The sequence below is a fragment of the Pararge aegeria genome, chromosome 26, assembly GCF_905163445.1.
Source record: "Pararge aegeria chromosome 26, ilParAegt1.1, whole genome shotgun sequence".
Classification (NCBI taxonomy): domain Eukaryota; kingdom Metazoa; phylum Arthropoda; class Insecta; order Lepidoptera; family Nymphalidae; genus Pararge; species Pararge aegeria.
In genome coordinates this window covers 626,635-653,216 of record NC_053205.1, presented here as the reverse complement: position 1 = coordinate 653,216, position 26,582 = coordinate 626,635, and the positions used below count along the sequence as shown (strand labels likewise).

Below are 26,582 nucleotides of genomic sequence, written 5' to 3'. Positions count from 1 at the left end.
TTTTGAAAGGATTTTTATCTTGTTACGCTAAAGAAGTATAACTTCTTACGCGTGTACATAAGTACACACACGTTTTTTTTTACTCTGGCACATTTATTTGGCCAGGCGCTTGCCAAGGCGGCGGACGCAGTGGGCTCAGGGGGCAAGTCCCCTGTCTCAGCCCTCAACGAGTTGGGACTGAAGGTCCACTACAGCATCACGAAGCAGGAGGGACCAGCGCACTGCCCCAACTTCAATGTGACGGTCACGGTGAGTGGGACACCCTTCTGGGTTTCTTTCAGCCAGGGCCCGATTTATTTTATTATTTTTAAAACGTTAGTAGTTTAGAACCCAGGGCGGTAACAGTATGTTGCATAAAGAAAGGAGAGAACTCTCACAAACCGTGTCACACGAGACAGAGACTGTTGAAATTTTAAGAGTGACAGAGATAGCAGATTCAGATTTGAAATGGAAGCACCCAATTTGCATTCTAAATGAATACTGCACAACAAGAATTACTTTTAATGAGCTGGGTAGATCAGGTGCAGACTATACTCCTCTATTCCGTGCAGCGTTGGTGGTAAAGTATTCATATTTTATATCTTTCTAGGGCTCTCTTCACTGTTGAAAGTTAAAGGTTACAGATTTTCTGTGTTTATATTTTATTAATTTAGCTTGTATATCATAACAATAGCTCTACCATTATTTGGGTGGTTTATCAGAGGACCCAGGACTCCACTTAGGACAAGGAGGGTTGAAGACCATTATACTGGCCAAGTACCGTCTGGTAGACTTCATATGCCTTTGAGAACATTACGAAGAAGTTTCAGGCATATAGGTTTCCTCACGATGCTTTCCTTGACCGTTAAAGCAAGTGATATTTAATGGCTTAAATTGCAGATAACTCCAAAACTGTTAAAGTCAAAGTCAAAAATACTTTATTCAAGTAGGCCCGGCCTATAGGTGGCAATTTTGATGCGTACATAAGAATTACACGGTAGTGAGATGATGGCGATAACCACATTCGTAAAGTTAAAACTAAAGCTGCGAGGGTTCTACAACAAACTTAGCCGGGTGTTTTTTGTTATCACCATCTCACAATGCCATTTAAAACTATTAGAAGAGCAACCTGGTTAGAGCAATAATTCACACCCATGCTTTTTTATCGATTACGTAGTCCTTTGTACTGTAAAAGGACTTTTCTAGAAGCTTACGTTTAATACAAACTTTGAACTTTTTGAGATACATCTCCAAGATGTCAATGTTAGCCACACACAACACAACCACAGTTGGGGCAAAATTAAACACATATTATAACCTCTACAGTACAAAAATAATTATTTAAATTGGTTATAATTTGTCGAAGTTATGGTGTAAAATCGCCAATAACTCATCCCCTCTCCCAAATGAACCGAGCTTAATGCCAGGATAAAAAGTATCATATATTACTTCTAACACTTCGAAGAATATGTGTACAAAGATTCATGAGGATTGGTTAAGTAGTTTTTGCATGAAAGCGTAACAAACAAACTTACATTCACATTTATAATATTAGTATACTTTAATTTTTTTTTAGAACTACAACTAAATTGAATGCCACATCTAAAACAAAATCAAACGCAGACGATATTATAAAAGCAAATACTAGTAATAAGCGGATACCCATAATTTTTTTTTAGAATTCGTACTGGAGATTTTGTTCGTTTTATATCATCTGCATACCCTCTATGCTTTGAAATTTATATAGGTGTCGCTTGTCCGTGGCAGGTCGCGAACATGACGTTCCGGGGCGCGGGGCACAGCAAGCGCGAGGCCCGCGCGAGCGCGGCGAGAGCCTGCCTGGCGGCGCTGCTGGCCCGAGCGGGCCGCGTGTTGCCACAGCCTGGCCCGCCGCCCGACTTCACCAGCGACGACCCCGCCAAGTACACGAGTACGTGCTCCCCCCGCCCACAGTCCCCCGCGCCCCCACTCCACCCCCACTGCCCCCCCCACCCCCCGCTGCCCCCTATTCCCCCCACTCCGCCGCTGCCCCCCCCCCCCCCCCCCCCTACTCCCCCACTCCCCCGCTGCGGCCCCCCCCACTCCCCCACTCCCCCGCTGCGCCCCCCCCCACTCCCCCATTCTCACACTCCCCCCACTCACCCCACCACTCAAACACCCCTTATGAATACTTAAGGGTAGGCTTTTTAAAACTCTTCCAACTGGATATTTTCTCATTCATTTTATATCATCACGCCACTGCCCTTCCCCCATTCTCACGTGAGATTTTTCAAAATGTGGGTTTCTTACGTTAACGCGTTTGATTGTTATAGTAAAAAGACCAATGGACCAAAATAGTACAATTGAAAGAAAATTGCGTGATATTTGCCGAGACCCCCCCTCTCTCCAACGTAAGATTAGATGAGATTTGACTCGACCCCCTCCCCGCCTAAAACATCTCACGTATTTTATGAACGCCCCCAAAGTTAAAGTTAAATTTTTCTTTATTCAAATAGGCACCTAGATGGCACTTTTGATGCGTTGATTACATACAAAAAATACATAGCGATAACTACATTCGTAAACTTAAAACTAAAGCTACGAGGGTTCCAAACGCGCCATGCTCTAAGAAGAAGCCAAAAAACTTAGCAAAGTGTTCTTTTTGTTATCACCAACTCACATATTTAAGAAGCCACCTGGTTAGAGCAATTGGTCACACCCAAGCGTTTTTATCGTTTAGGTAATCCATTATAAACAATCCTATAAGGCAATGCCGCCTCGCAACTCGGTGGCGGGCGTTACGAAGTACCTATTACGAAATAACCCGAGAGTGCAATCTGTATATATGTAGTACGACTCGCTACTTGTCAGGTAAATATGCCACTTATATTTATTTATTTATTTATTTTTATTAGGACTACCAACAAAACATGTATTATAGTTATGAATAAAGCTAGCCTTAGGTTACAAATGACACATAATTTCACTTATAGGTAGTCACAGCATGCACTGGTTAGTATGTACGATAACTCAATTTTATACAAGCATTATTAAAAGATATGTAAATTTATAATAATAACATTTAAACAGAAAGCTTCATAAGTGCCTGTGATAGGCCTGCATGAATAAAGAAATTTTGAATTTGAATTTGAAATAGAAACTTACATTACCAATGTTAATATTTTAGGAACTTAGAAAACAGAGTTGAGGTACCTATTTATCAGATTACGAGTCACCCTCTAGCGAAGTGCCAAACGTTTTAATATTATGGTTTTAATTTTCCTAATGTATCGTTTAACAAATCAATACACTCGCTTTTAGCACTAAATTCATTATACAATCTACTTAGCCTAGGTATTAAGGAGTGGTGGCCGAGATTAGTTCTATAAAATTTGTGTGTGAAGAGTGGAATAGGGTACCGCGGCATACGAGAGGGAACCTTAAGGTATATTTGGCTCAACATAAGAACAAAATGGTTAAACAATTGCTCATTTGTAACTTAGTTAATTTTCGACCCCGATTTTTTTTCATACTCTTACTCGCGAGCACTGGTATTGAATCTCGGAGGTATATCTCATCCCGTAGCGACATGCAAGGTCTCTGCGCGTCTAGTAGGGGCATGACACATTTTCCTTCCCTGGGAAAGGTTAAAATCTTCTCCCATAGTTTTCAAAACATAGCCGCAAATGTGGATATAACACCTAAATAATATACAACTTGTAACAGAATTAGGAAATAATTTTCAAGGGTGCATAATTATATTACATAAGGAATCGCCCTGTAAAGATATTAAGTCAAAAGAAGCATAATTAATTTTCCATACAAACTAATTCAATACATTCTAAGCGTCTTACTTTTGACAACCCTATTGCAGATAAAAGACAGACGCGTGCATAGTACCTACTCTACGCGACGCGAACCATACAGTGACAGAGTTTTGAATGTGATATCTGAGTTCTTTCAGTTAAAACTATGGCAGTGGTTTACTCAAAAACTATTAGGTTTTCGGTTTCATAAATAAGTCTCAGAGACAGTACATAATGTACCTATGAAGGTGCTGAAGTATTTTCGGTTTTCATTTACACGTTGTATGACTTTTGTGTTTGCTTGCAGTTGCTGATTTCCAGTGTTTGGAGGCGAGGGGAGTGCGGCCCACGGATAACAAGATAATACCAATGCCTAGTAGGTTTTTAAACCCCCCACACCCCCACCATTAACCCACGTCGTGGGGTATCAAATGTCTCCTACCACTTTTTGACGACAAACCTCGCGCAACGGTGAGCGCTGTGAATTCAAGCAGGCGGTCCCGGATTCGATTCCCCGCAGGGGCGATTTGGGAATTTATAATTTCTGAATTTTCTCTGGTCTGGTCTGGTGGGAGGCTTTGGCCGTGGCTAGTTACCACCCTACCGACAAAGACGTACCGCTAAGCGAGTTAGTGTTCCGGTGCGATATCGCCTAGAAACCTATTGAGGGTAAAGGATATTACCATCTTAGACTGCATGACTATAATGAATTTGGAGTCAATGGCTAATTTGTAGAGGAATATAAAAAAAAAAGACTAATGGCTACATCAGTTGCGTGCACTTCATACATGCACAAAAGCACTGCCTACCTCTAAATTCTATGCCATCTTCCTTCTTTATGTATAATTCATTCCCTGATCAAAAACTCCGTGCACGCCGCTGGGCCACAGCACTGTTACTGTACATCATCAGCTTAGTGACTCCGATTCAGTGGCGTGCGTAGAGGGTATGCACAGGGTATGCAGATGATATAAAATGAAGAAAACCTCCAGTACGAGTATTAAAAAACCTAAGGATAGGCATTCTAAGAGTTATAAAAAGCCTACCCTTAAGTATTTATAGCTCGTACTGGACCATTTCTTCGTTTTATATTATCTGCATACCCTCTATGCACTCCACTGCTCCGATTGGTAATAACGGGCGGGGCATATGCTCGGAGAACCGATAGAAGTTGCGGTTCGAAGGTGCTGAATAATTCATCTTCTTCAGATCTTTTTGGCCCCTCCGCGGTGTTGCCGACGGCCAAGAGCCCCATCAACATTCTGCACGAGCAGTACCCCGGACTCACCTTCAAGTGCACATTCGGAGACGGCTCCCCTCTGGACTCCACGCAAGGTAACTACGCTGGTTAGTCCTGAAGACCAACGACACAGTGATGACCTATGACTTCGAAACGCGATCGCACTAGCCACATATTTAGTAAAGGTGAATAAAAAAAAAAACGTAACGCTTTTTCCTTACGTAACGTTCACGATAATTACCGCTCTAATAACACTTCTTAATGTCAAGTTTGCTTGGAAGTATCCGGCTCCGCTTTCTTCGCTCACAAGCTAGATATCAATAAACGTGAATAATAAAAAAACGTAACGCTTTTTCCTTACGTGATGTTCACGATAATTTCCGCTCTAATAACACTTCTTTTTGACAAGGTTGCTTGAAAGCATCCAGCTCCGCTTTCATCTCTCACAAGATAGAAGAATGTATGTTAAAATGTATAATGTAAATATTTGATGTTGAAAAAGAGCAACTGCTGAGTTTCTTGCCGGCTTCTTCTCGGTGGAATCCGCCTTCCGAACCGGCGGTAGAGTCACTGCAAACAGACAGACTTGACGTTTCAATAGTGCTTACTTCAAATAAATAAATTAGGAATTTAATAAATATTAGGACTGACAAAAAGAATCGAATGACTTGCATTGAGGGAGCAAAACGCTTTTTCATTACGTGACAGTGATACCAGTTGAGAACCTACCGCTTGAGAACTATGTTCTGAGAGCTGTCTTTGTTACAGCGCCTGCGCAACTCAGCCACAGCATGCGATTCAAAGTGGTTTGCCAGATCAAGGATCAGCTGTTCGAGGGTTACGGTGAGTGCTGCGACATTAACTCAATGTTAATATTAAATTTTTAATAAGCTTTTATTAGCTTCAGAATTATGTATGTTGGTATGTAACGGAATTTTTGATAATTATTTTGAACCCCTTCAAAACGTAGGATTAACTCGAAATTTGGCATATTTATGAAGGACCGATGACAATTCAATATTTTTAACAATTTATCCCGTAATAGTTACTAGTATAATAAGGGTTACCGATTTTTTGTATTCCTGAGACCCGGAGTGTCTGCGTAAAGACAATAAGGGAAAGTACCAGGCGCGCCGATCACTTATTTCTCGGTTAAATCAACGAAAACCAAAAAAATACGTTCTTATAGAAAATCTAAACTGCACCAGTCCTTTTCGGGGCGAGTTTTTGGTAGATTTGTAAATAATGTATTTAAGTTTATTATGTACACAAGTAAATAATGTATTATATAAAATAATGTACTTAAGTATAAAATGTATTTAATAAAATAATGTACATAAGTAAATAATGTACTTTAGTATATAATGAATTTAAGTATATAATGCATTTAAGTATATAATGTACTAAAGTAAATAATGTACTTAAGTATATAATGTATTTAAGTATATAATGTACATAAGTATATAATTTATTTAAGTATATAATGTATTTAAGTATATAATGTACATAAGAAAATAATGTATTAAGGTAAATAATGTACTTTAGTAAATAATGTACTTAAGTATATAATGTATTTAAGTATATAATGTATTTAAGTATATAATGTACATAAATAATAATGTACTAAAGTAAATAATGTACTTAAGTATATAATGCACTTAAGTATATAATGCACTTAAGTATATAATGTATTTAAGTATATAATGTATTCAAGTATATAATGTATTAAAGTATATAATGAATTTAAGTATATTATGTATTTAAGAATATTATGTATTTAAGTATATAATGTATTTAAGTATATTATGTACATAAGTAAATTATTTATTTAAGTATATAATGTACTTAAGAATATAATGTATTTATGTATATAATGTACATAAGTAAATAACGTATTTAAGTATACAATGTAATTAAGTATACTATGTACATAAGTAAATAATGTACTGAAGTATATAATGTATTTAAGTATTTAATGTGCATAAGTAAATAATGTACTAAAGTAAATAATGTACTTTAGTAAATAATGTACTTAAGTATATAATGTATTTAAGTATATTATGTATTTAAGTATATAATGTACATAAGTAAATAATGTACTTAAGTATATAATCTATTTATGTATATAATGTACATAAGTAAATAATGTACTTTAGTATATAATGTATTTAAGTATATAATGTACATAAGTAAATAATGTACTTTAGTAAATAATGTACTTAAGTATATAATGTATTTAATAAAATAATGTACTTAAGGATATAATGTATTAAAGTATATAATGTACATAAGTAAATAATGTACTTTAGTATATAATGTATTTAAGTATATAATGTACATGAGTAAATAATGTACTTAAGTATATATAATATTTAAGTGAATAATGTACATAAGTAAATAATGTATTTAAGTATATTATGTACACAAGTAAATAATGTATTATATAAAATAATGAACTTAAGTATATAATGTTTTTAATAAAATAATGTACTTAAGAATATAATGTATTTAAGTATATAATGTACATAATTAAAAAATGTACTTTAGTATATAATGTATTTAAGTATATAATGCATTTAAGTATATAATGTACTTAAGTATATAATGTACTTAAGTATATAATGCACTTAAGTATATAATGCACCTAAGTATATAATGTATTTAAGTATATAATGTATTCAAGTATATAATGTATTTAAGTATATTATGTATTTAAGTATATTATGTATTTAAGTATATTATGTACATAAGTAAATAATTTCTTTAAGTATATAATGTACTTAAGAATATAATTTATTTATGTATATAATGTACATAAGTAAATAACGTATTTAAGTATACAATTTAAATAAGTATACAATGTACATAAGTAAATAATGTACTGAAGTAAATAATGTACTTAAGTATATAATGTATTTAAGTATATTATGTATTTAAGTATATAATGTATATAAGTAAATAATGTACTTAAGTATATAATCTATTTATGTATATAATGTACATAAGTAAATAATGTACTTTAGAATATAATGTATTAAAGTATATAATGTACATAAGAAAATAATGTACTAAGGTAAATAATGTACTAAAGTATATAATGTACATAAGTAAATAATGTACTTAAGTAAATAATGCACTTAAGTACATATGTATTAGGTATATAATGTAAATAAGTATATTATGTATTTAAGTATATAATGTATTTAAGTATATAATTTATTTAAGTATATAATGTACAAAAGTAAATAATGTACTTAAGTATATAATGTATTTAAGTATATAATGTATTTAAGTATATTATGTACTTAAGTATATAATGTACTTTAGTTTATAATGTATTTAAGTATATAATGTATTTTAGTATATAATGTACATTAGTAAATAATGTATTTAAGTATATAATGTACATAAGTAAATAAAGTACTTTAGTATATTATGTATTTAAGTATATAATGTACATAAGTAAATAATGTACTTTAGTAAATAATGTACTTAAGTATATAATGAACTTAAGTATATCATGTAAGTAAGTATATAATGTATTTAAGTATACAATGTAAATAAGTATACAATGTACATGAGTAAATAATGTACTAAAGTAAATAATGTACTTTAGTATATAATGTATTTAAGTATATTATGTATTTAAGTATATAATGTATTTAAGTATATAATGTACAAAAGTAAATAATGTACTTAAGTATATAATGTATTTAAGTATATAATGTATTTAAGTATATTATGTACTTAAGTATATAATGTACTTTAGTTTATAATGTATTTAAGTATATAATGTATTTTAGTATATAATGTACATTAGTAAATAATGTATTTAAGTATATAATGTACATAAGTAAATAATGTACTTAAGTATATAATGTATTTTAAGTATATAATGTACATAAGTAAATAATTTAATAAAGTAAATAATGTACTTAAGTATATAATGTATTTAAGTATATAATGTACTTAGGTATATAATGTATTTAAGTATATAATGCACTTAAGTATATAATGCACTTAAGTATATAATGTATTCAAGTATATAATGTACATTAGTATATTATTTACTTAAGTATATAATGTACATTAGTATATAATGTACTTAAGTATATAATGTATTTAAGTATATAATGTACTTAGGTATATAATGTATTTAAGTATATAATGTACATAAGTAAATAATGTTCTTAAGTATATAATGTATTTAAGTATATAATGTGCATAAGTAAATAATGTTATAAAGTAAATAATGTACTTAAGTATATAATGTACATAAGTAAATAATGTACTTAAGTATATATAATATTTAAGTGAATAATGTACATAAGTAAATAATGTATTTAAGTATATAATGTACATAAGTAAATAATGTACTTAAGTATATAATGTATTTTAAGTATATAATGTACATAAGTAAATAATTTAATAAAGTAAATAATGTACTTAAGTATATAATGTATTTAAGTATATAATGTACTTAGGTATATAATGTATTTAAGTATATAATGCACTTAAGTATATAAAGCACTTAAGTATATAATGTATTCAAGTATATAATGTACATTAGTATATTATTTACTTAAGTATATAATGTACATTAGTATATAATGTACTTAAGTATATAATGTATTTAAGTATATAATGTACTTAGGTATATAATGTATTTAAGTATATAATGTACATAAGTAAATAATGTTCTTAAGTATATAATGTATTTAAGTATATAATGTGCATAAGTAAATAATGTAATAAAGTAAATAATGTACTTAAGTATATAATGTACATAAGTAAATAATGTATTTAAGTATATAATGTTATTAAGTATATAATGTATTTAAGTATATTATGTACTTAAGTATATAATGTTATTAAGTATATAATGTATTTCAGTATATTATGTACTTAAGTATATAATGTATTTAAGTATATAATGTATTTTAGTATATAATGTACATTAGTAAATAATGTATTTAAGTATATAATGTACATAAGTAAATAATGTACTTTAGTAAATAATGTACTTAAGTATATAATGTATTTAAGTATATTATGTACATAAGTAAATAATGTATTTAATAAAATAATGTACTCAGGTATATAATGTACATAAGTAAATAATGTATTTAAGTATATAATGTTATTAAGTATATAATGTATTTAAGTATATTATGTACTTAAGTATATAATGTATTTAAGTATATAATGTATTTAAGTATATTATGTTCTTAAGTATATAATGTATTTAAGTATATAATGTATTTTAGTATATAATGTACATTAGTAAATAATGTATTTAAGTATATAATGTACATAAGTAAATAATGTACTTAGGTATATAATGTATTTAAGTATATAATGTACTTAAGTATATAATGTACTGAAGTAAATAATGTACTTAAGTATAAAATGTACATAAGTAAATAATGTATTTAAGTATATAATGTTATTAAGTATATAATGTATTTAAGTATATTATGTACTTAAGTATATAATATTATTAAGTATATAATGTATTTAAGTATATAATGTATTTTAGTATATAATGTACATAAGTAAATAATGTATTTAAGTATATAATGTACTTAAGTATATAATGTACTGAAGTAAATAATGTACTTAAGTATATAATGTACATAAGTAAATAATGTATTTAAGTATATAATGTTATTAAGTATATAATGTATTTAAGTATATTATGTACTTAAGTATATAATGTTATTAAGTATATAATGTATTTAAGTATATAATGTACATAAGTAAATAATGTTCTTAAGTATATAATGTATTTAAGTATATAATGTGCATAAGTAAATAATGTAATAAAGTAAATAATGTACTTAAGTATATAATGTACATAAGTAAATAATGTATTTAAGTATATAATGTTATTAAGTATATAATGTATTTAAGTATATTATGTACTTAAGTATATAATGTTATTAAGTATATAATGTATTTCAGTATATTATGTACTTAAGTATATAATGTATTTAAGTATATAATGTATTTTAGTATATAATGTACATTAGTAAATAATGTATTTAAGTATATAATGTACATAAGTAAATAATGTACTTTAGTAAATAATGTACTTAAGTATATAATGTATTTAAGTATATTATGTACATAAGTAAATAATGTATTTAATAAAATAATGTACTCAGGTATATAATGTACATAAGTAAATAATGTATTTAAGTATATAATGTTATTAAGTATATAATGTATTTAAGTATATTATGTACTTAAGTATATAATGTATTTAAGTATATAATGTATTTAAGTATATTATGTTCTTAAGTATATAATGTATTTAAGTATATAATGTATTTTAGTATATAATGTACATTAGTAAATAATGTATTTAAGTATATAATGTACATAAGTAAATAATGTACTTAGGTATATAATGTATTTAAGTATATAATGTACTTAAGTATATAATGTACTGAAGTAAATAATGTACTTAAGTATAAAATGTACATAAGTAAATAATGTATTTAAGTATATAATGTTAGTAAGTATATAATGTATTTAAGTATATTATGTACTTAAGTATATAATATTATTAAGTATATAATGTATTTAAGTATATAATGTATTTTAGTATATAATGTACATAAGTAAATAATGTATTTAAGTATATAATGTACTTAAGTATATAATGTACTGAAGTAAATAATGTACTTAAGTATATAATGTACATAAGTAAATAATGTATTTAAGTATATAATGTTATTAAGTATATAATGTATTTAAGTATATTATGTACTTAAGTATATAATGTTATTAAGTATATAATGTATTTAAGTATATTATGTACTTAAGTATATAATGTATTTTAGTATATAATGTACATTAGTAAATAATGTATTTAAGTATATAATGTACATAAGTAAATAATGTACTTTAGTAAATAATGTACTTAAGTATATAATGTATTTAAGTATATAATGTACATAAGTAAATAATGTACTTAAGTATATAATGTACATAAGTAAATAATGTATTTATTAAAATAATGTACTTAGGTATATAATGTATTTAAGTAAATAATGTATTTAAGTCTAAAATGTATTTAAGTATATGATGTACATAAGTAAATAATGTACTTAAGTATATAATGTACATAAGTAAATAATGTATTTAATAAAATAATGTACTTAGGTATATAATGTATTTAAGTATATAATGTACTTAAGTATATAATGTACTGAAGTATATAATGTATTTAAGTCTAAAATGTATTTAAGTATATGATGTACATAAGTAAATAATGTACTTTAGTAAATAATGTACTTAAGTATATAATGTATTTAAGTATATAATGTACATAAGTATATAATGTACATAAGTAAATAATGTACTTAAGTATATAATGTACATAAGTAAATAATGTATTTAAGTATATAATGTACTTAAGTATATAATGTACTGAAGTATATAATGTATTTAAGTCTAAAATGTATTTAAGTATATGATGTACATAAGTAAATAATGTACTTAAGTATATAATGTATTTAAGTATATAATGTATTTAAGTATATTATGTATTTAAGTATATAATGTATTTAAGTATATTATGTACATAAGTAAATAATTTCTTTAAGTATATAATGTACTTAAGAATATAATTTATTTATGTATATAATGTACATAAGTAAATAACGTATTTAAGTATACAATTTAAATAAGTATACAATGTACATAAGTAAATAATGTACTGAAGTAAATAATGTACTTATGTATATAATGTATTTAAGTATATTATGTATTTAAGTATATAATGTATATAAGTAAATAATGTACTTAAGTATATAATCTATTTATGTATATAATGTACATAAGTAAATAATGTACTTTAGTATATAATGTATTTAAGTATATAATGTACATAAGAAAATAATGTACTAAGGTAAATAATGTACTAAAGTATATAATGTACATAAGTAAATAATGTACTTAAGTAAATAATGCACTTAAGTACATATGTATTAGGTATATAATGTAAATAAGTATATTATGTATTTAAGTATATAATGTATTTAAGTATATAATTTATTTAAGTATATAATTTACAAAAGTAAATAATGTACTTAAGTATATAATGTATTTAAGTATATAATGTACATTAGTAAATAATGTATATAATGTATTTAAGTATATAAATTACATAAGTAAATAATGTATTTAATAAAATAATGTACTTAGGTATATAATGTATTTAAGTATATAATGTACTTAAGTATATAATGTACTCAAGTATATAATGTACTTAAGTATATAATGTATTTAATAAAATAATGTACTTAGGTATATAATGTATTTCAGTATATAATGTACTTAAGTATATAATGTATTGAAGTATATAATGTATTTTAGTATATAATGTACATTAGTAAATAATGTATTTAAGTATATAATGTACATAAGTAAATAATGTACTTAGGTATATAATGTATTTAAGTATATAATGTACTTAAGTATATAATGTATTTAAGTATATAATGTATTTAAGTATATAATTTACATAAGTAAATAATGTATTTAATAAAATAATGTACTTATGTATATAATGTATTTAAGTATATAATGTACTTAAGTATATAATGTATTCAAGTATATAATGTACTTAAGTATATAATGTATTTAATAAAATAATGTACTTAGGTATATAATGTATTTCAGTATATAATGTACTTAAGTATATAATGTATTGAAGTATATAATGTATTCAAGTATAAAATGTATTTAAGTATATGATGTACATAAGTAAATAATGTACTTAAGTATATAATGTATTTAAGTATATAATGTACATAAGTAAATAATATACTAAGGTTAATAATGTACTTAAGTATATAATGTATTTAAGTATATAATGTACATAAGTAAATAATGTACTAAAGTAAATAATGTACTTAAGTATATCATGTACTTAAGTATATAATGCACTTAAGTATATAATGCACTTAAGTATATAATGTATTCAAGTATATAATGTACATTTGTATATTATTTACTTAAGTATATAATGTACTTAAGTATATAATGTATTTAATAAAATAATGTACTTAGGTATATAATGTACTAAAGTATATCATGTAAGTAAGTATATAATATATTTAAGTATATAATGTAAATAAGTAAATAATGTATTAAAGTATATTATGTACATAAGTAAATAATGTATCTAATAAAATAATGTACTTAAGTATATAATGTTAATAAGTATATAACGTATTTAATTATATAATGTATTTAAGTATATAATGTATTTATGTATATAATGTACATAAGTAAATAATGTACTTTAGTATATAATGTATTTGAGTATATAATGTACTTAAGTATATAGGAGTGTTTGGGGGGCCGCGTCCGCTATATGCGAAGTTTCCCGCCCTTTACAGCAGTCAATTTCTCCTGATGTTTATATATTTTAAGCTTCATATTTTTCTTTTGGTTCCGCGATTCATGAACGTACTACCTTCAACGTTGATCCAAAATTTTAATATTAAAAACATTGAGCGTAAACTCTATAGCGAAATTACTACTTTTGGATACTTTATAGCGAAATTAGTTGGCTGACTCCTTTGTATCTCGTATAGTTTATATTCATTTATTTTGTTACTTACTAATATTAAAAATTAAAATTCACACGCTTACGTTTACACGTTCTCCAATGTAGCAGTATGTTTTTCCCACAGCTGGTTTTATTCTTCTAATGAACACCCTTAGGTAATCGTTGCAGATAGGCACCGAGGACAAACCTCTGCGGTTTCTTCGGTTCTTTTATACTAACCATTTTATTTAGTTGTTTTATCTGATAAATAAAAATAAATAAATATATATATACTAATATATATATATATATGCTAATATGTGTAAAGTTATGAGGAAAAATAAAAATGACTACTGTTATCTTGGATTATGAGCCTTACGTGGATGTAATAAGGTCCGCGTGCCAGCGAGCGCGTCGGACAGGTAGTGCAAAGAGTAATGCGGTGTGGCGGCGCGCAGGGTCCAGCAAGAAGCTGGCCAAGCTGGCCACGGCGCGCGCGGCGCTGGGCGAGCTGTGCGAGCGCGGCGTGCTGGGCGCAGAGCTCGCGCCCGCCGATGCACTGCCGCAGCTGCTGGCGGACCACGTCGCCAAGTGAGCGCACCGCCGTAGTCTGATCTGATCCTCCTTCTGCTTAATCTTCCTTGCGTCTGCATCCACTTCCCCTCCATCTGCTTGATCTGACTCTTCATATTCTTCCTTCCCTTGTTCTCCTTCTTCCTTTTGCCTGGCTTCTTTAAGGTCTTTCTTCTTCTGCTTTTCTTACACATCTTCGGTTTCCCCCTCTTCTGACCCTTCTTCCTGTTCTACAGCTTAATCTTCCTTTCTTCTGTATCTATTACCCCTTCATCTGCTTGATCTGATTCTTCATCTTCCTCTTTTTTCACCCCGTTCGGCTCCTTCTTCCTTTTGCCTGACTTCTTTAAGGTCTTTCTTCTTCTGCTTTTCTTACACATCTTCGGTTTCCCCCTCTTCTAACCCTTATTCCTGTTCTTCTGCTTATTCTGTATCTATTTCCCTTTCATCTGCTTAATCAGATTCTTCATCTTCTTCCTTTTCCTCTTTTTTGCCTCCTGTTCGGCTCCTTCTTTCTCTTGCCTGGCTTTAAGCTCTTTTTTTTTCTGCTTTTCTTACACATCTTCATTTTCTCCCTCTTCTGACCCTTCTTCCTGTTATTCTATAAAAAGGGCTGAATGAGGATTCTGTATGTTATTATTTCAGTGGATATATATTATATAATATGTTCAAACCTTCTAACATTGTCATTATAATACCATGTAAAGTGTAACAAGAGTACTGAGCGTCGGTTGTTCGTCGCTCGCTCGTAACGGTGCTCACGCGCATCATATAAACTAGTATGTGAACTTAGGTGTTTAATTAACGTCCCTACGTGACACAACTCATTCATATAACCTAAGGCATCCCCTGAACTAATAAAAGTTAATAAGCACACATGCACTCATTTACTAAAACACTGAAACACTCAACTTGAATCACGGTTACACTCATAAAACACACACGATAAAAGTGTATTATTGATTCATTCATCATTTCAGGATAGTGAACGAGAAGTTTAACGAGTTGATGCGCGGAGACCTGGTGCACTCCAAGCGGAAAGTGTTAGCCGGCATCGTGATCACCGTCGAGAACAACATCGAATCCGCCAAGGTACTGTACTTCTGAAATGTGAAACGAGCGATCGACGTATTACATTATCTACGAGGAGCCCTACTAGTAATGTAATAAAAATAAATATGTATGAACGTTTCGCCGCAGGTGCCTGTGAACAAATTATTTTTCTTTTTTAATTTGCTAAAAAAATGGCTTTTATAAACTTTATAAACTTTATTTAGTCCATAAATAGTTTGTACGCAGAGTTCTAGATTAAGTATATAAAAATCATTGCGTTTAAGATTTATTAAAAACTAGCAGTTGCCCGCGACTTCGTCTGCGTTTGATTTATTTCTAGTTACCAATTCTTATATAAAAAAAAACTAGTGTAGTTTTTAAAAAGTAATTTTTCAATTCACATAGTAACAATTTCTTAAAATAACTGCCTGATCAGTCTTAGCTCCTTCTGTCACTTACAAAGAATAGTAATCGTTAAAGGAAAAATCGAAATCGCATTGTTAGTTGATTCATATGCTAAAGGTTAACGAAGAACATTTTTAACATTTTTTATTTAATCCTAGCACTGAAGTCCTCATAAATGTGGCACCGATTATGTATTCAGTATTGCTAAGCCTTAAATGAGGGGTTTGCTGCTGTCCACTGAGGAGTTCTGTGCTCTATCTCTTAATATCGGGATAAAAAGTGTATTACTTCTAATACTTCCAAGAATATGTGTACAAAGTTTCATTAGGATCGGTTCAGTAGTTTTTACGTGAAAGCGTAACAAACAAACTTACATTGACATTTATAATACTAGTATGGATAAACAAAACTTCTTAAAACATAAAATTTGGTTGCTGGTGCCTTCATCAGGTTTCACAGTTTTATAAGTACCGGCGACCTTTAAACCTAAAATTAATACCTGCTTACATAATAAATGAGGTTAGTAATTGTAAATATATAGGAATGTACAAAATGTTAGTAAGACCAGGTTCCAGTTACGCCAACGCCAACTAGTTAAAACTGTATCACAGCGAGTTCATGGCGGCGAAATGTTGGCCACGGCACCTTGCTTTGCAGCAGTTTCGTTACAGTATATATTGTCTGTTATTTATAAGTAGATTCTAACGGTAACCGATAATCGAGAAAATAATTGATTATATTATTGAAGCTATACTTCGTTTGGCGCGTTAGGAAAAAATTATAAGAGTATGATAAACGACTAAGACACCAAGAGGTATCTATGCATCGTTCGATCCCATGTAGGACTGAATTGCAAAATGCACCCGTATTTATATCAAAATACTCAATGTCATGAACATAAGTTTAATTATTTTCCCACTTTATAAAATTACCGTAACAAGTAATTTTTGACGATTCGCGCGCACACCGTCACAAAAAACCGACACCCTGAAGTTAGCTATAAGGTTGTACACTTTCAATTGTCAAAGTCTGCGGGAGCATTCCGGTGGTTTCATTGATTCAATTGTAAAAAATCTCAAATTTTAATGTTAAGTGTAACTTGGTTGTCCAATAAAGTCTATTAGTATTCCAAATATAAATATGTTTATTACGTCCATATCTTTAATTATGTAGAAATATTTTTTTTTGTGTTATTTAATTATACTTTATTTAACTAGATAACGCGTTATGATAAAATTTTCAATGTATTCAATACCTTTTTTCTATTGCTTCTCTTGTCGTTTTTTCTACAAACTTTTCAATATAATTTTCTAGAATGAGAAAGATACTATTTTTTTTTTTAATTTATTTTACGACCATGATGGATTCAAGTCCTTTAAGGCCTTTCAAAAAAATATTACAGTTTAGCTTAAAACTAAGATAAGTTTAAATATAAAATTTTAGCTTAAATAAAAAGATTTTTATCCTTTTACGCCAAAGAAGTATAACTTCTAACTGGTGTACATACTCGTACACACAGTACACATAGATTAATTATATTTTACCGGTAAGTTCACACGATGGCGAATTCGTGATTTTTATAACCCTCCACTCCCGCAGGTGATAGCCGTGGCGACGGGCACCAAATGCGTGTCCGGTGAACACATATCAGTGAGAGGACAGGCTGTCAACGACGGGCACGCGGAGGTGATTATGATAACCCACCCCAGTCCCCTTCTCGAAATTAGACCATTATTAATTTAAATTATAAGTTTGAACATTAATAAGGTTTACCGACTTCTCTAATCACAGATTTCGCGAAGGCTACACTGTCAATTTGGCCGTTTTGTCCGCGACATTTTCAATTTTCGCGCAAAGTTTTCATTTCAGATGTTAACTCTACCCAGTGGCGTGAGAGGGTATGCACAAAATTCAAAAAAATCAAAATTCATTTATTTCAAGTAGGCCTAATATAAGCACTTTTGAAACGTCAAGTCTGTCTGTTTGTAGTGATTCTACCACCGTTTCGAAAGGCAGATTCTACCGAGAAGAAGCCGGCAAGAAACTCAGCAGTTGCTCTTTTCCAACATCAACAATTTACATTTTGCATTTTAACATTCGTTTTTCTATCTTGTGAGAGCTGAAAGCGGAGCCGGATGCTTCCAAGCAACCTTGTCATTAAGAAACTCATCAATTGTATAATAACCTCGATGTAATAAATGTGTTTTAACACATTCTTTAAACTTATGCATTGGTAGGTCCAAAATTACCTTAGGAATCATATTATAAAAGCGTATACTCAATCTAACAAATGACTTCTGCACCTTTCGCAGACGATATGCAGATGTCACTAATTTATGACCATTTCTTGTAAGTCGACTGTTTATGTCCACTTTTTGTTTATAAAGACTAATATGTTGTCTTACAAATACTATATTGTTATAAATATATTGTGAAGCTACAGTAAGTATGCCTATTTCTTTAAACTTCTCACGGAGGGATTCGCGTGATTTAAGTTTATATATTGACCGTACAGCTCTGCAGGGTATGCAGATGATATAAAATGAAGAAAATATCTCTTACGAGTTATAAATACGTAATGGTAACGCTTACAATGCCTATCCTTAAGGTTTTTAGAAGTCGTGCTGAGATTTTCTTCATTTTATATCATCTGCATACCCTGTGCATAGACACTATGCACGCCACTGACTCTACCCTAATAATCAGTAGATTGATTGCTTGGTTAGGGCGGACGAACAAAAAAAACACTTTCGCATTTATAATATTACCAAGGGTACTTTTTTTCCCTAGGTGGTAGCCCGGCGTTGCCTACAGCGGTTTCTCTACTCGCAGTTGCTCTTGTACGCGAACGCTGAAGGTAATTATCGAGTTTTACATACAGTGATACATTAAGCACACTTGCACTCATACATTTTGTAACATTGAATAGTTCTGTTCCTGAAACACATTCGCACTCATAAATCAATACTGTTTGTTTTCTTATAATTTTTATTTGTGTTTTTACCTACACTTGGAGGAATTATTAATTTTATAAATTTCAAAATGCATATAAAAATTTTCGGAACCGACAGGATTTGAACCTGCGACTCTCGGGCAATCGCGGCCTGAGGGCTTTCACCAATTAAGCCACGTCTCTCCTACCGTCAATGCCGAAATTAGTATATGCCTTTCACATCAGTCTTATAGCGACTGTAGCGTCATCTAGTAGGAAACGTTGCAGTTTCGATCTACTTTTTCAAAGGAGACACGTTCGAAACAAGAGATGACACATTGCTAATTTTTATTTGTGTTTTTTATTTGTTACCTCAAAACCTGTGCCCTAACTATTAGAATTATTCTTATAGGTGAGCTGGTTGCATCTTTACCCGCAGTAAAAAAGCAAGCTCGCAGGAAAGCTTTACTGACTTTGCTGCAGTAAGATTTTTAGTAGGGACCCAAAATACGTCCACACACTCATCAGACATGTACCAAACAAAAACCTGAAGAACTTGCAGATATTCGTTTAACACCACTGTGTATAATTTCCTGGATCAAACGAAAATGATACCAGAGAATATACGAGAATATGATATGACAGAGATACGAAAATGACTCTTACACTCATTATACATGGGCCCACGACATAGCACGGCTCTCCTCCCACAATGAGGTAGAGTCACACAAACATGCATACTTGACGTTTCAAAAGTGCTTATATTAGGCCTACTTGAAATAAATGAATTTTGAATTTTGAATTTTGAATGAGAAGGGGTTAGCGCCGTAGTCCACCACGCTGGCCCAGTGCGGATTGGTGGACTCCACACACCTTTGACAACATTACGTAGTTCTCTCAGGCATGCAGGTTTCCTCACGATGTTTTCCTTCGCCGTTGAAGCAAGTGATATTTTAATTACTTGAAACGCACATTACTTAGAAAAGTCAGAGGTGGTCCAGCTCCGAAAGTGAAGTCGAGGTCTTACTCCTCATAAGTCATGTATTACACAGAGACACGCGGAGAGATTCGTTCGACACCGTGCATTTTTCCCCAGATCCTACGAAAATGATCCCCGAGTCGGAATTAGAACCGATCCCCGGTGGGGGATATCAGATGAAAGAGGACCGCCGAGTACACCTGTACGTGAGCACGGCGCCGTGCGGCGACGGCCGAATATTCAGTCCCCACGAAAACTACAATCCGGAACCTGACCGACATCCCAACAGGTAAGTTTTTAAAACACACCCATCCCGCAAAACCGCACGTCAAATCACATTCACACTCTGGCCAGCCGATTGGCGCAGTGGGCAGCGACCCTGCATTCCGAGTCCAAGGCCGTGGGTTCGATTCCCACAACTGGACAATATTTGTGTGATGAACAAGACTGCTTCTCAGTGACTGGGTGTTTATATGTATATTATAATTATTTATGTATGTTATTCATAAAAATATTCATCAGCTATCTCAGTACCCATAACACACTACGCTTACTTTGGGGCTAGATGGCGATGTGTGTATTGTCGTAGTATATTTATTTATTTATAAAAAAAACTAAAAAAAAAAACGTTGCCAAATTACAGACACACTCATATCAAATCAAATACACGCTCATGCCTAATCACAAACGCATTCATGCGAAATCACAGACGTCCTCATGTGAACACCAGAATAACTTTTATGCGCCTATGTCCTCACGAGTGCGGTAATGACCCGGCGAGGGTTTTTTTTTTTTTTAATTGGATTATTAAACTGGTAACAACCAATGACGTTATCATGAGAATAACATAAATACAAGAGAAAGACAGGAGATTTAAACCTTCTAGAAACGACCACAGCATGCTTAATTTAGATAATCTAAAAGCTAATCAAATAAAGCAAAATTTAAAACTTAGTACCTGGTGGGAATTAGCGTTTTAATAATAATAATAATAATAATCTTTATTCCAGATATTACATCCATTTTGTTAGTAATACAAACAATTGCTTAAGACTATGTTAGTAACTAGGTTAGTTTATTTATTATAATATAAATTTATTTGACTAGATACCCATCCATGAGACACTAAGAGTGCATATGCAAACCAATCAGTGTTTTGGCGGGAAATCATTTTTTTAAATACAATTCGCAATTTATGGCACCAAAATATATTTATAGTATTTCGGAGCGAAACCTGTGTAGAGGGTACAATGCCGAAGATCTGTTTGGTGTAGAGTATAAGAATTGAAGAAATTATAAATTACACCACTCAGATTCTCCTGCTTCTCGCGGAGTAGAGAAACTTAAGTTTAATTTTGATAACTTTAATGGGGTCATCTTGAAAACCGTAGCTCTAGTAAATTTAAAAAATATATAAAACACTATTATTACACATTTGGATATTAATTCCACTTGTGCGCCAGTGCTCTGAGAGACGATTAAGCTGCGGGGGAAGATAAACCGAGGGCAAACGTCCAATAGTAGCGTGATGTTCGAAAACTTATAGTTGTGTGCATCGTAAAAAGTTAATCCATCATTTAGGACGCGCTAAAAGAAGTATAACTTCAAAAAAAAAAGTTAAACTTTCGTTTGTTTCCGTGGCAGGTTGGCGCGGGGCCAGCTCCGCACCAAGATCGAGTCGGGGGAAGGAACTATACCTGTGAAGAACAGTTCCAATGTGGTGCAGACTTGGGACGGCCTGCTGCAGGTAATATCAACTCATTATCTTATTGATGTGAAACATCAAAGTCAAAGTCAAAAATATCTTTATTCAAGTAGGCCCATAGGTGACACTTTTGATGCGTACATTACAAGAGAAGTACACTGTAGTGAGATGATGGCGATAACCGCATTCGTAAACTTAGAACTAAAGCTACGAGGGTTCCAAACGCGTCCTGGTCTAAGAAGAAGCCCACAATATACTTTGACGGGGTTTTTTTTTGTTATCACCATCTCACAATGTCATTTAAAATTATTAGAAGAGCAACCTGGTTAGAGCAATAATTCACACACAAGCTTTTTTATCGATTGCGTAGTCCTCATTTGTCATTACTATAATAGGACTTCTCTGTAAGCTTACTTTTTGATGTGAAACATCTATAGGCGAGGGTAAACCTGATTGTTGGCGACGCATCGCAACGCTATACGATTGAATTTTTGTATTCCGTATGTAACAATAAAAATGAATATTAATCAGGACTCAGTATCGATTATAAAGCGTACCCCGATCAAAATTTTCAAAATATATTAAATGTACGGAAATCTTCCAGTTACAGTTCTATTACAATTCTACAATAAACTACCAATTGACATCTTGGAGATGTCTCTTAAAAAGTTCAAAGTTTGTATGAAACGTAAGCTTCGAAAAGTCCTATTATAGTATAAAGGACTACGTAAACGATAAAAAAGCTTGGGTGTAAATTATTGCTCTAACCAGGTTGCTCTTCTAATAATTTAAAATGACATTGTGAGATGGTGATAACAAAAAAAAAAAAAAAAAAACACCCGGCTAAGTTTGTTGTGGGCTTCTTCTTAGACCGGGACGCGTTCGGAACCCTCGTAGCTTTAGTTTTAAGTCTACGAATGTGGTTATACATACGCCATCATCTCACTACCGTGTAATTCTTATGTACGCATCAAAAGTGCCACCTGTGGGCCTACTTGAATAAAGATATTTTTGACTTTGACTTTATTACAAGTATAGATATATGTATTTTCATCAAAAAAATATCCTCATAAAATCAAAGATATCCAAACAAATTGTATACTTTTTTATGGCTGTAATGTTATTTAGTGGATTACCAATACAGATGCAGGCCACGCCTCCGAACTGCCGGTTCCGAAAATATTATATGTATTTTAAATTAAAAAAATATATTTAAAAAAAATGCAACACAGGGCGAGCGGCTCCTCACGATGTCCTGCTCGGACAAGATGGCGCGCTGGTGTGTTCTGGGGCTCCAGGGCGCGCTCCTAGGCCGCCTGCTCCGCCCCGTGTACCCGCACTCGCTCGTGCTGGGCTCGCTGCTGCACCAGCACCACATGTACCGGTGAGTGGTACACTGCACCATACACATATAGTGGAATAAATAATATTGTATACCGTAGACAACTATCGCGACGGGGCAATGAACTTCCGCGTTCGGCCGGATCCGCTCTGCTCGCGCGCCGCTACTCTCAATGAGTATACAAACAAGTTGACACACTATCGGTGACTATTTTTTTTTTTTTTTTTTTAATCCATTGCAACTGCAGTTTCACGTGCTGTTGGGTGACGATGCAGTCTAAAGTGGTAACGGGCTAACCTGACAGAGATATGGGTTGAATTTAACTCATATCTCTAATCGCCTTCAGAAATTAAAAATTTGTAAATTCTGGAGTCGTATTCGGTAGGTCACGTTTATAAGACAACAAATGCTGTAAGGTCGTCAATCGAATGGGAAATTTGTGAGTCAATTCGCCCAATAGGACAATGAACGGCTGCGTTCGGCTGGATCCGTTTTGCTTGCGCGCCGGTACTCACAATGAGTATACAAACAAGTTGACTCACGGTCTGGTCAACAATTTTTCATCAACGCATGTAGTTATTCATATGCCATGTTGAGTTATAATACAATAGAAATAAAACAACATTAGTCTTTATTAAAATTATATTCTATACTTCATTTACATGCTATTTACAAGGAAGAATTCGCACATAGCCTCTGATGTGTCTCTCACCAAACGAAACCGTATTCCGGCATTCTTCTTTCTAAAATACATTAAATAATATAAAAATTAAACTATTATTTTTTTCATTAAATAATAAATTGTCTATTAAACTATTCTATAGAGAACGGGGATTGCCTATGCGTTGTCAGGAAGTATTTCCCTCGGACCCTGCGAAATGTAAAACAAGATATTAACAAAAACACACAATGAAAGTCTTTTATGAGGAATAAAAGTTTTGTATGAATATCAATTGGCTATTATGGATATTTATTTGTGTCAAAAGAAATAAAGAGAAAGTATTTTATTTTACGGAATATTTTTTTCCAGATGTTTTATTATTACAGTGAGGTTACTATACAATTGATGAGTTTCTTTATGACAAGGTTGCTTGGAAGCATCCGGCTCCGCTTTCATCTCTCTCTTTCAAGATAGAAAAACGAATGTTAAAATGTAAAATGTAAATTTTTGATGTTGGAAAAGAGCAACTGCTGAGTTTCTTGCTGCTTCTTCTCTATAGAATCCGCCTTCCAAACCGGTGGTAAAGTCACTACACACAGACAGACTTGACGTTTCAAAAGTGCTTATATTATTTTGAATTTGAAAGATTGTCATACATTTAGAATAGAATAGAGAAACTTCATTGCGACAAATCACAAAGATTAAATTCAAACATTTGTGCGAGTATTAAAAAAATAAGCATGATAGGTTCATAAAGGAAAAGAAAAATAACATTAAACTAAAAAAAAAAAAAACCTAACACAGAATATTTGTTATGGCACTAATGACGGTGATGACCTCCCCGGCGCAACGGTGAGCGCTGTGAATTTTAGTAACAGGTCAATTTAGAAATTATAATTTCTGAATTTTCTCTGTTCTGGTATGGTGGGAGGCTTTGACCGTGGCTAGTTACCACCCTACCGGTGCGATGTCGCGGAGAAACCGACTCGGGGTATGACTACCATACTCCCTAGCAGGTTAGCCCGCTACCATCTTAGACTGCATCATCACTTACCACCAGGTGAGATTGCAGTCAAGGGCTGACTTGTAGTGGATTAAAAATATAAAAAAAGATTTATATTTCTGAGCATATTGTATAATACAACAATAAAAACATGCATCATGCATAGAATTAGGAACATACAGAATCCGTGTACACGACTTATATTAAAGCATCAAAAACCACTCCACTTTAGAAGTGTTTCTCGAACAGGGACAATAGCAGTCACATCATCCATTAAGCAGTTGACAATAACTATTTTACCTCTATAATAATAATAAAATTTATTTGCAAGAAACATTGTAAAATTATGGTACAATATCGTTTATATAGGCAAATAAACTAAGAACAATGAATCTATCTATATTTATAAAACAAAGTAGTGTTAGTTACACCATTTATAACTTGAGAACGGAAGGACCGATTTTCATTATTTTTGATTTGTTTGATTCCTGTTTGCCTGGAATAGGATATTAAGTATTAAAATATAATATTCATCAAAAAAAAAAAATATTTTAAGTTAAAACAATTAGCCGTTCATTAGTAATAAAACACAACTGACAGCGAACGTCATGTTGTCTATAAACGTAGAACGGTTGATTTGATCGTTAGAGAGTTACATTAATCCGGAGTAGGATGAGTTTTAGAATAGAATTTGTTTATTTACCAGAACAACACAAACAGACTTTGTACTTAATTATTAATAGCTTAAGTCTATGATGTGTCGTGCCAAGAAAAAGATTAGAAACTAATGTACCCACAACGCTGGTATTCTGTCAGTACCTATTTAGGGAAGTCCAGTTATGAAATCACATGTAAAAACAAAAAATGTAAACTTTATGAAAGAAAGTAAACTTCATAATGGAAAGGAGATGAAAATTCATTTTTATTTAAGTAGTAATGGAAAAGTATGTTAGTCAGATAATAATTTTTAGTTTTTAGTAGTTATTATTGTAAGATAGTGCCACATTAGATTTTTGAATGTTATAGCGATATAATTTTTAAAGCAAAACTTTGATTTGGCATATCTAACAGGCGGTGAGATGTTGTTCCAGTATTTGGTGGCAAGATATTTAAACTGCCACGAAATGCTGCAGACCTGTGGCGTGGCATCGTTAGTGGTGGCGCTATAGTTATTTTACCGTTTTACGTACTGTACTTTACAAAGACATTATGATGTAAAAAAATTTAAGGCGAAATTAAATTCGCGGGAACAGCTAGTAAGAAATTAATCAATTTCGATACACATTCTGAGCGTTTACCATTAAAAGGGGATGATGAGAAAGTTTGTGAGCTAGCAACATTCCGCATTTTCAATTGTGCA

The 26,582-nt window shown here is 31.4% G+C and overlaps 1 protein-coding gene across 3 annotated transcripts in view; it reads left to right on the top strand.

Annotated features, from left to right (window-relative positions):
- LOC120635119 (double-stranded RNA-specific editase Adar) overlaps nt 1-26,582 on the top strand; it is a 69,653-nt gene that overhangs the window by 16,720 nt on the left and 26,351 nt on the right. For all 3 annotated transcript variants that reach the window (XM_039906042.1, XM_039906041.1, XM_039906044.1), the window contains 12 exons: nt 106-249; nt 1,747-1,909; nt 4,072-4,140; nt 4,974-5,099; nt 5,773-5,847; nt 15,028-15,160; nt 16,123-16,234; nt 18,200-18,286; nt 19,391-19,457; nt 20,629-20,800; nt 22,156-22,258; nt 23,449-23,600. In XM_039906042.1, the coding sequence (XP_039761976.1) occupies nt 106-249; nt 1,747-1,909; nt 4,072-4,140; nt 4,974-5,099; nt 5,773-5,847; nt 15,028-15,160; nt 16,123-16,234; nt 18,200-18,286; nt 19,391-19,457; nt 20,629-20,800; nt 22,156-22,258; nt 23,449-23,600 (1,403 nt within the window). The remainder of the gene's footprint in view (nt 1-105; nt 250-1,746; nt 1,910-4,071; nt 4,141-4,973; nt 5,100-5,772; nt 5,848-15,027; nt 15,161-16,122; nt 16,235-18,199; nt 18,287-19,390; nt 19,458-20,628; nt 20,801-22,155; nt 22,259-23,448; nt 23,601-26,582) is intronic.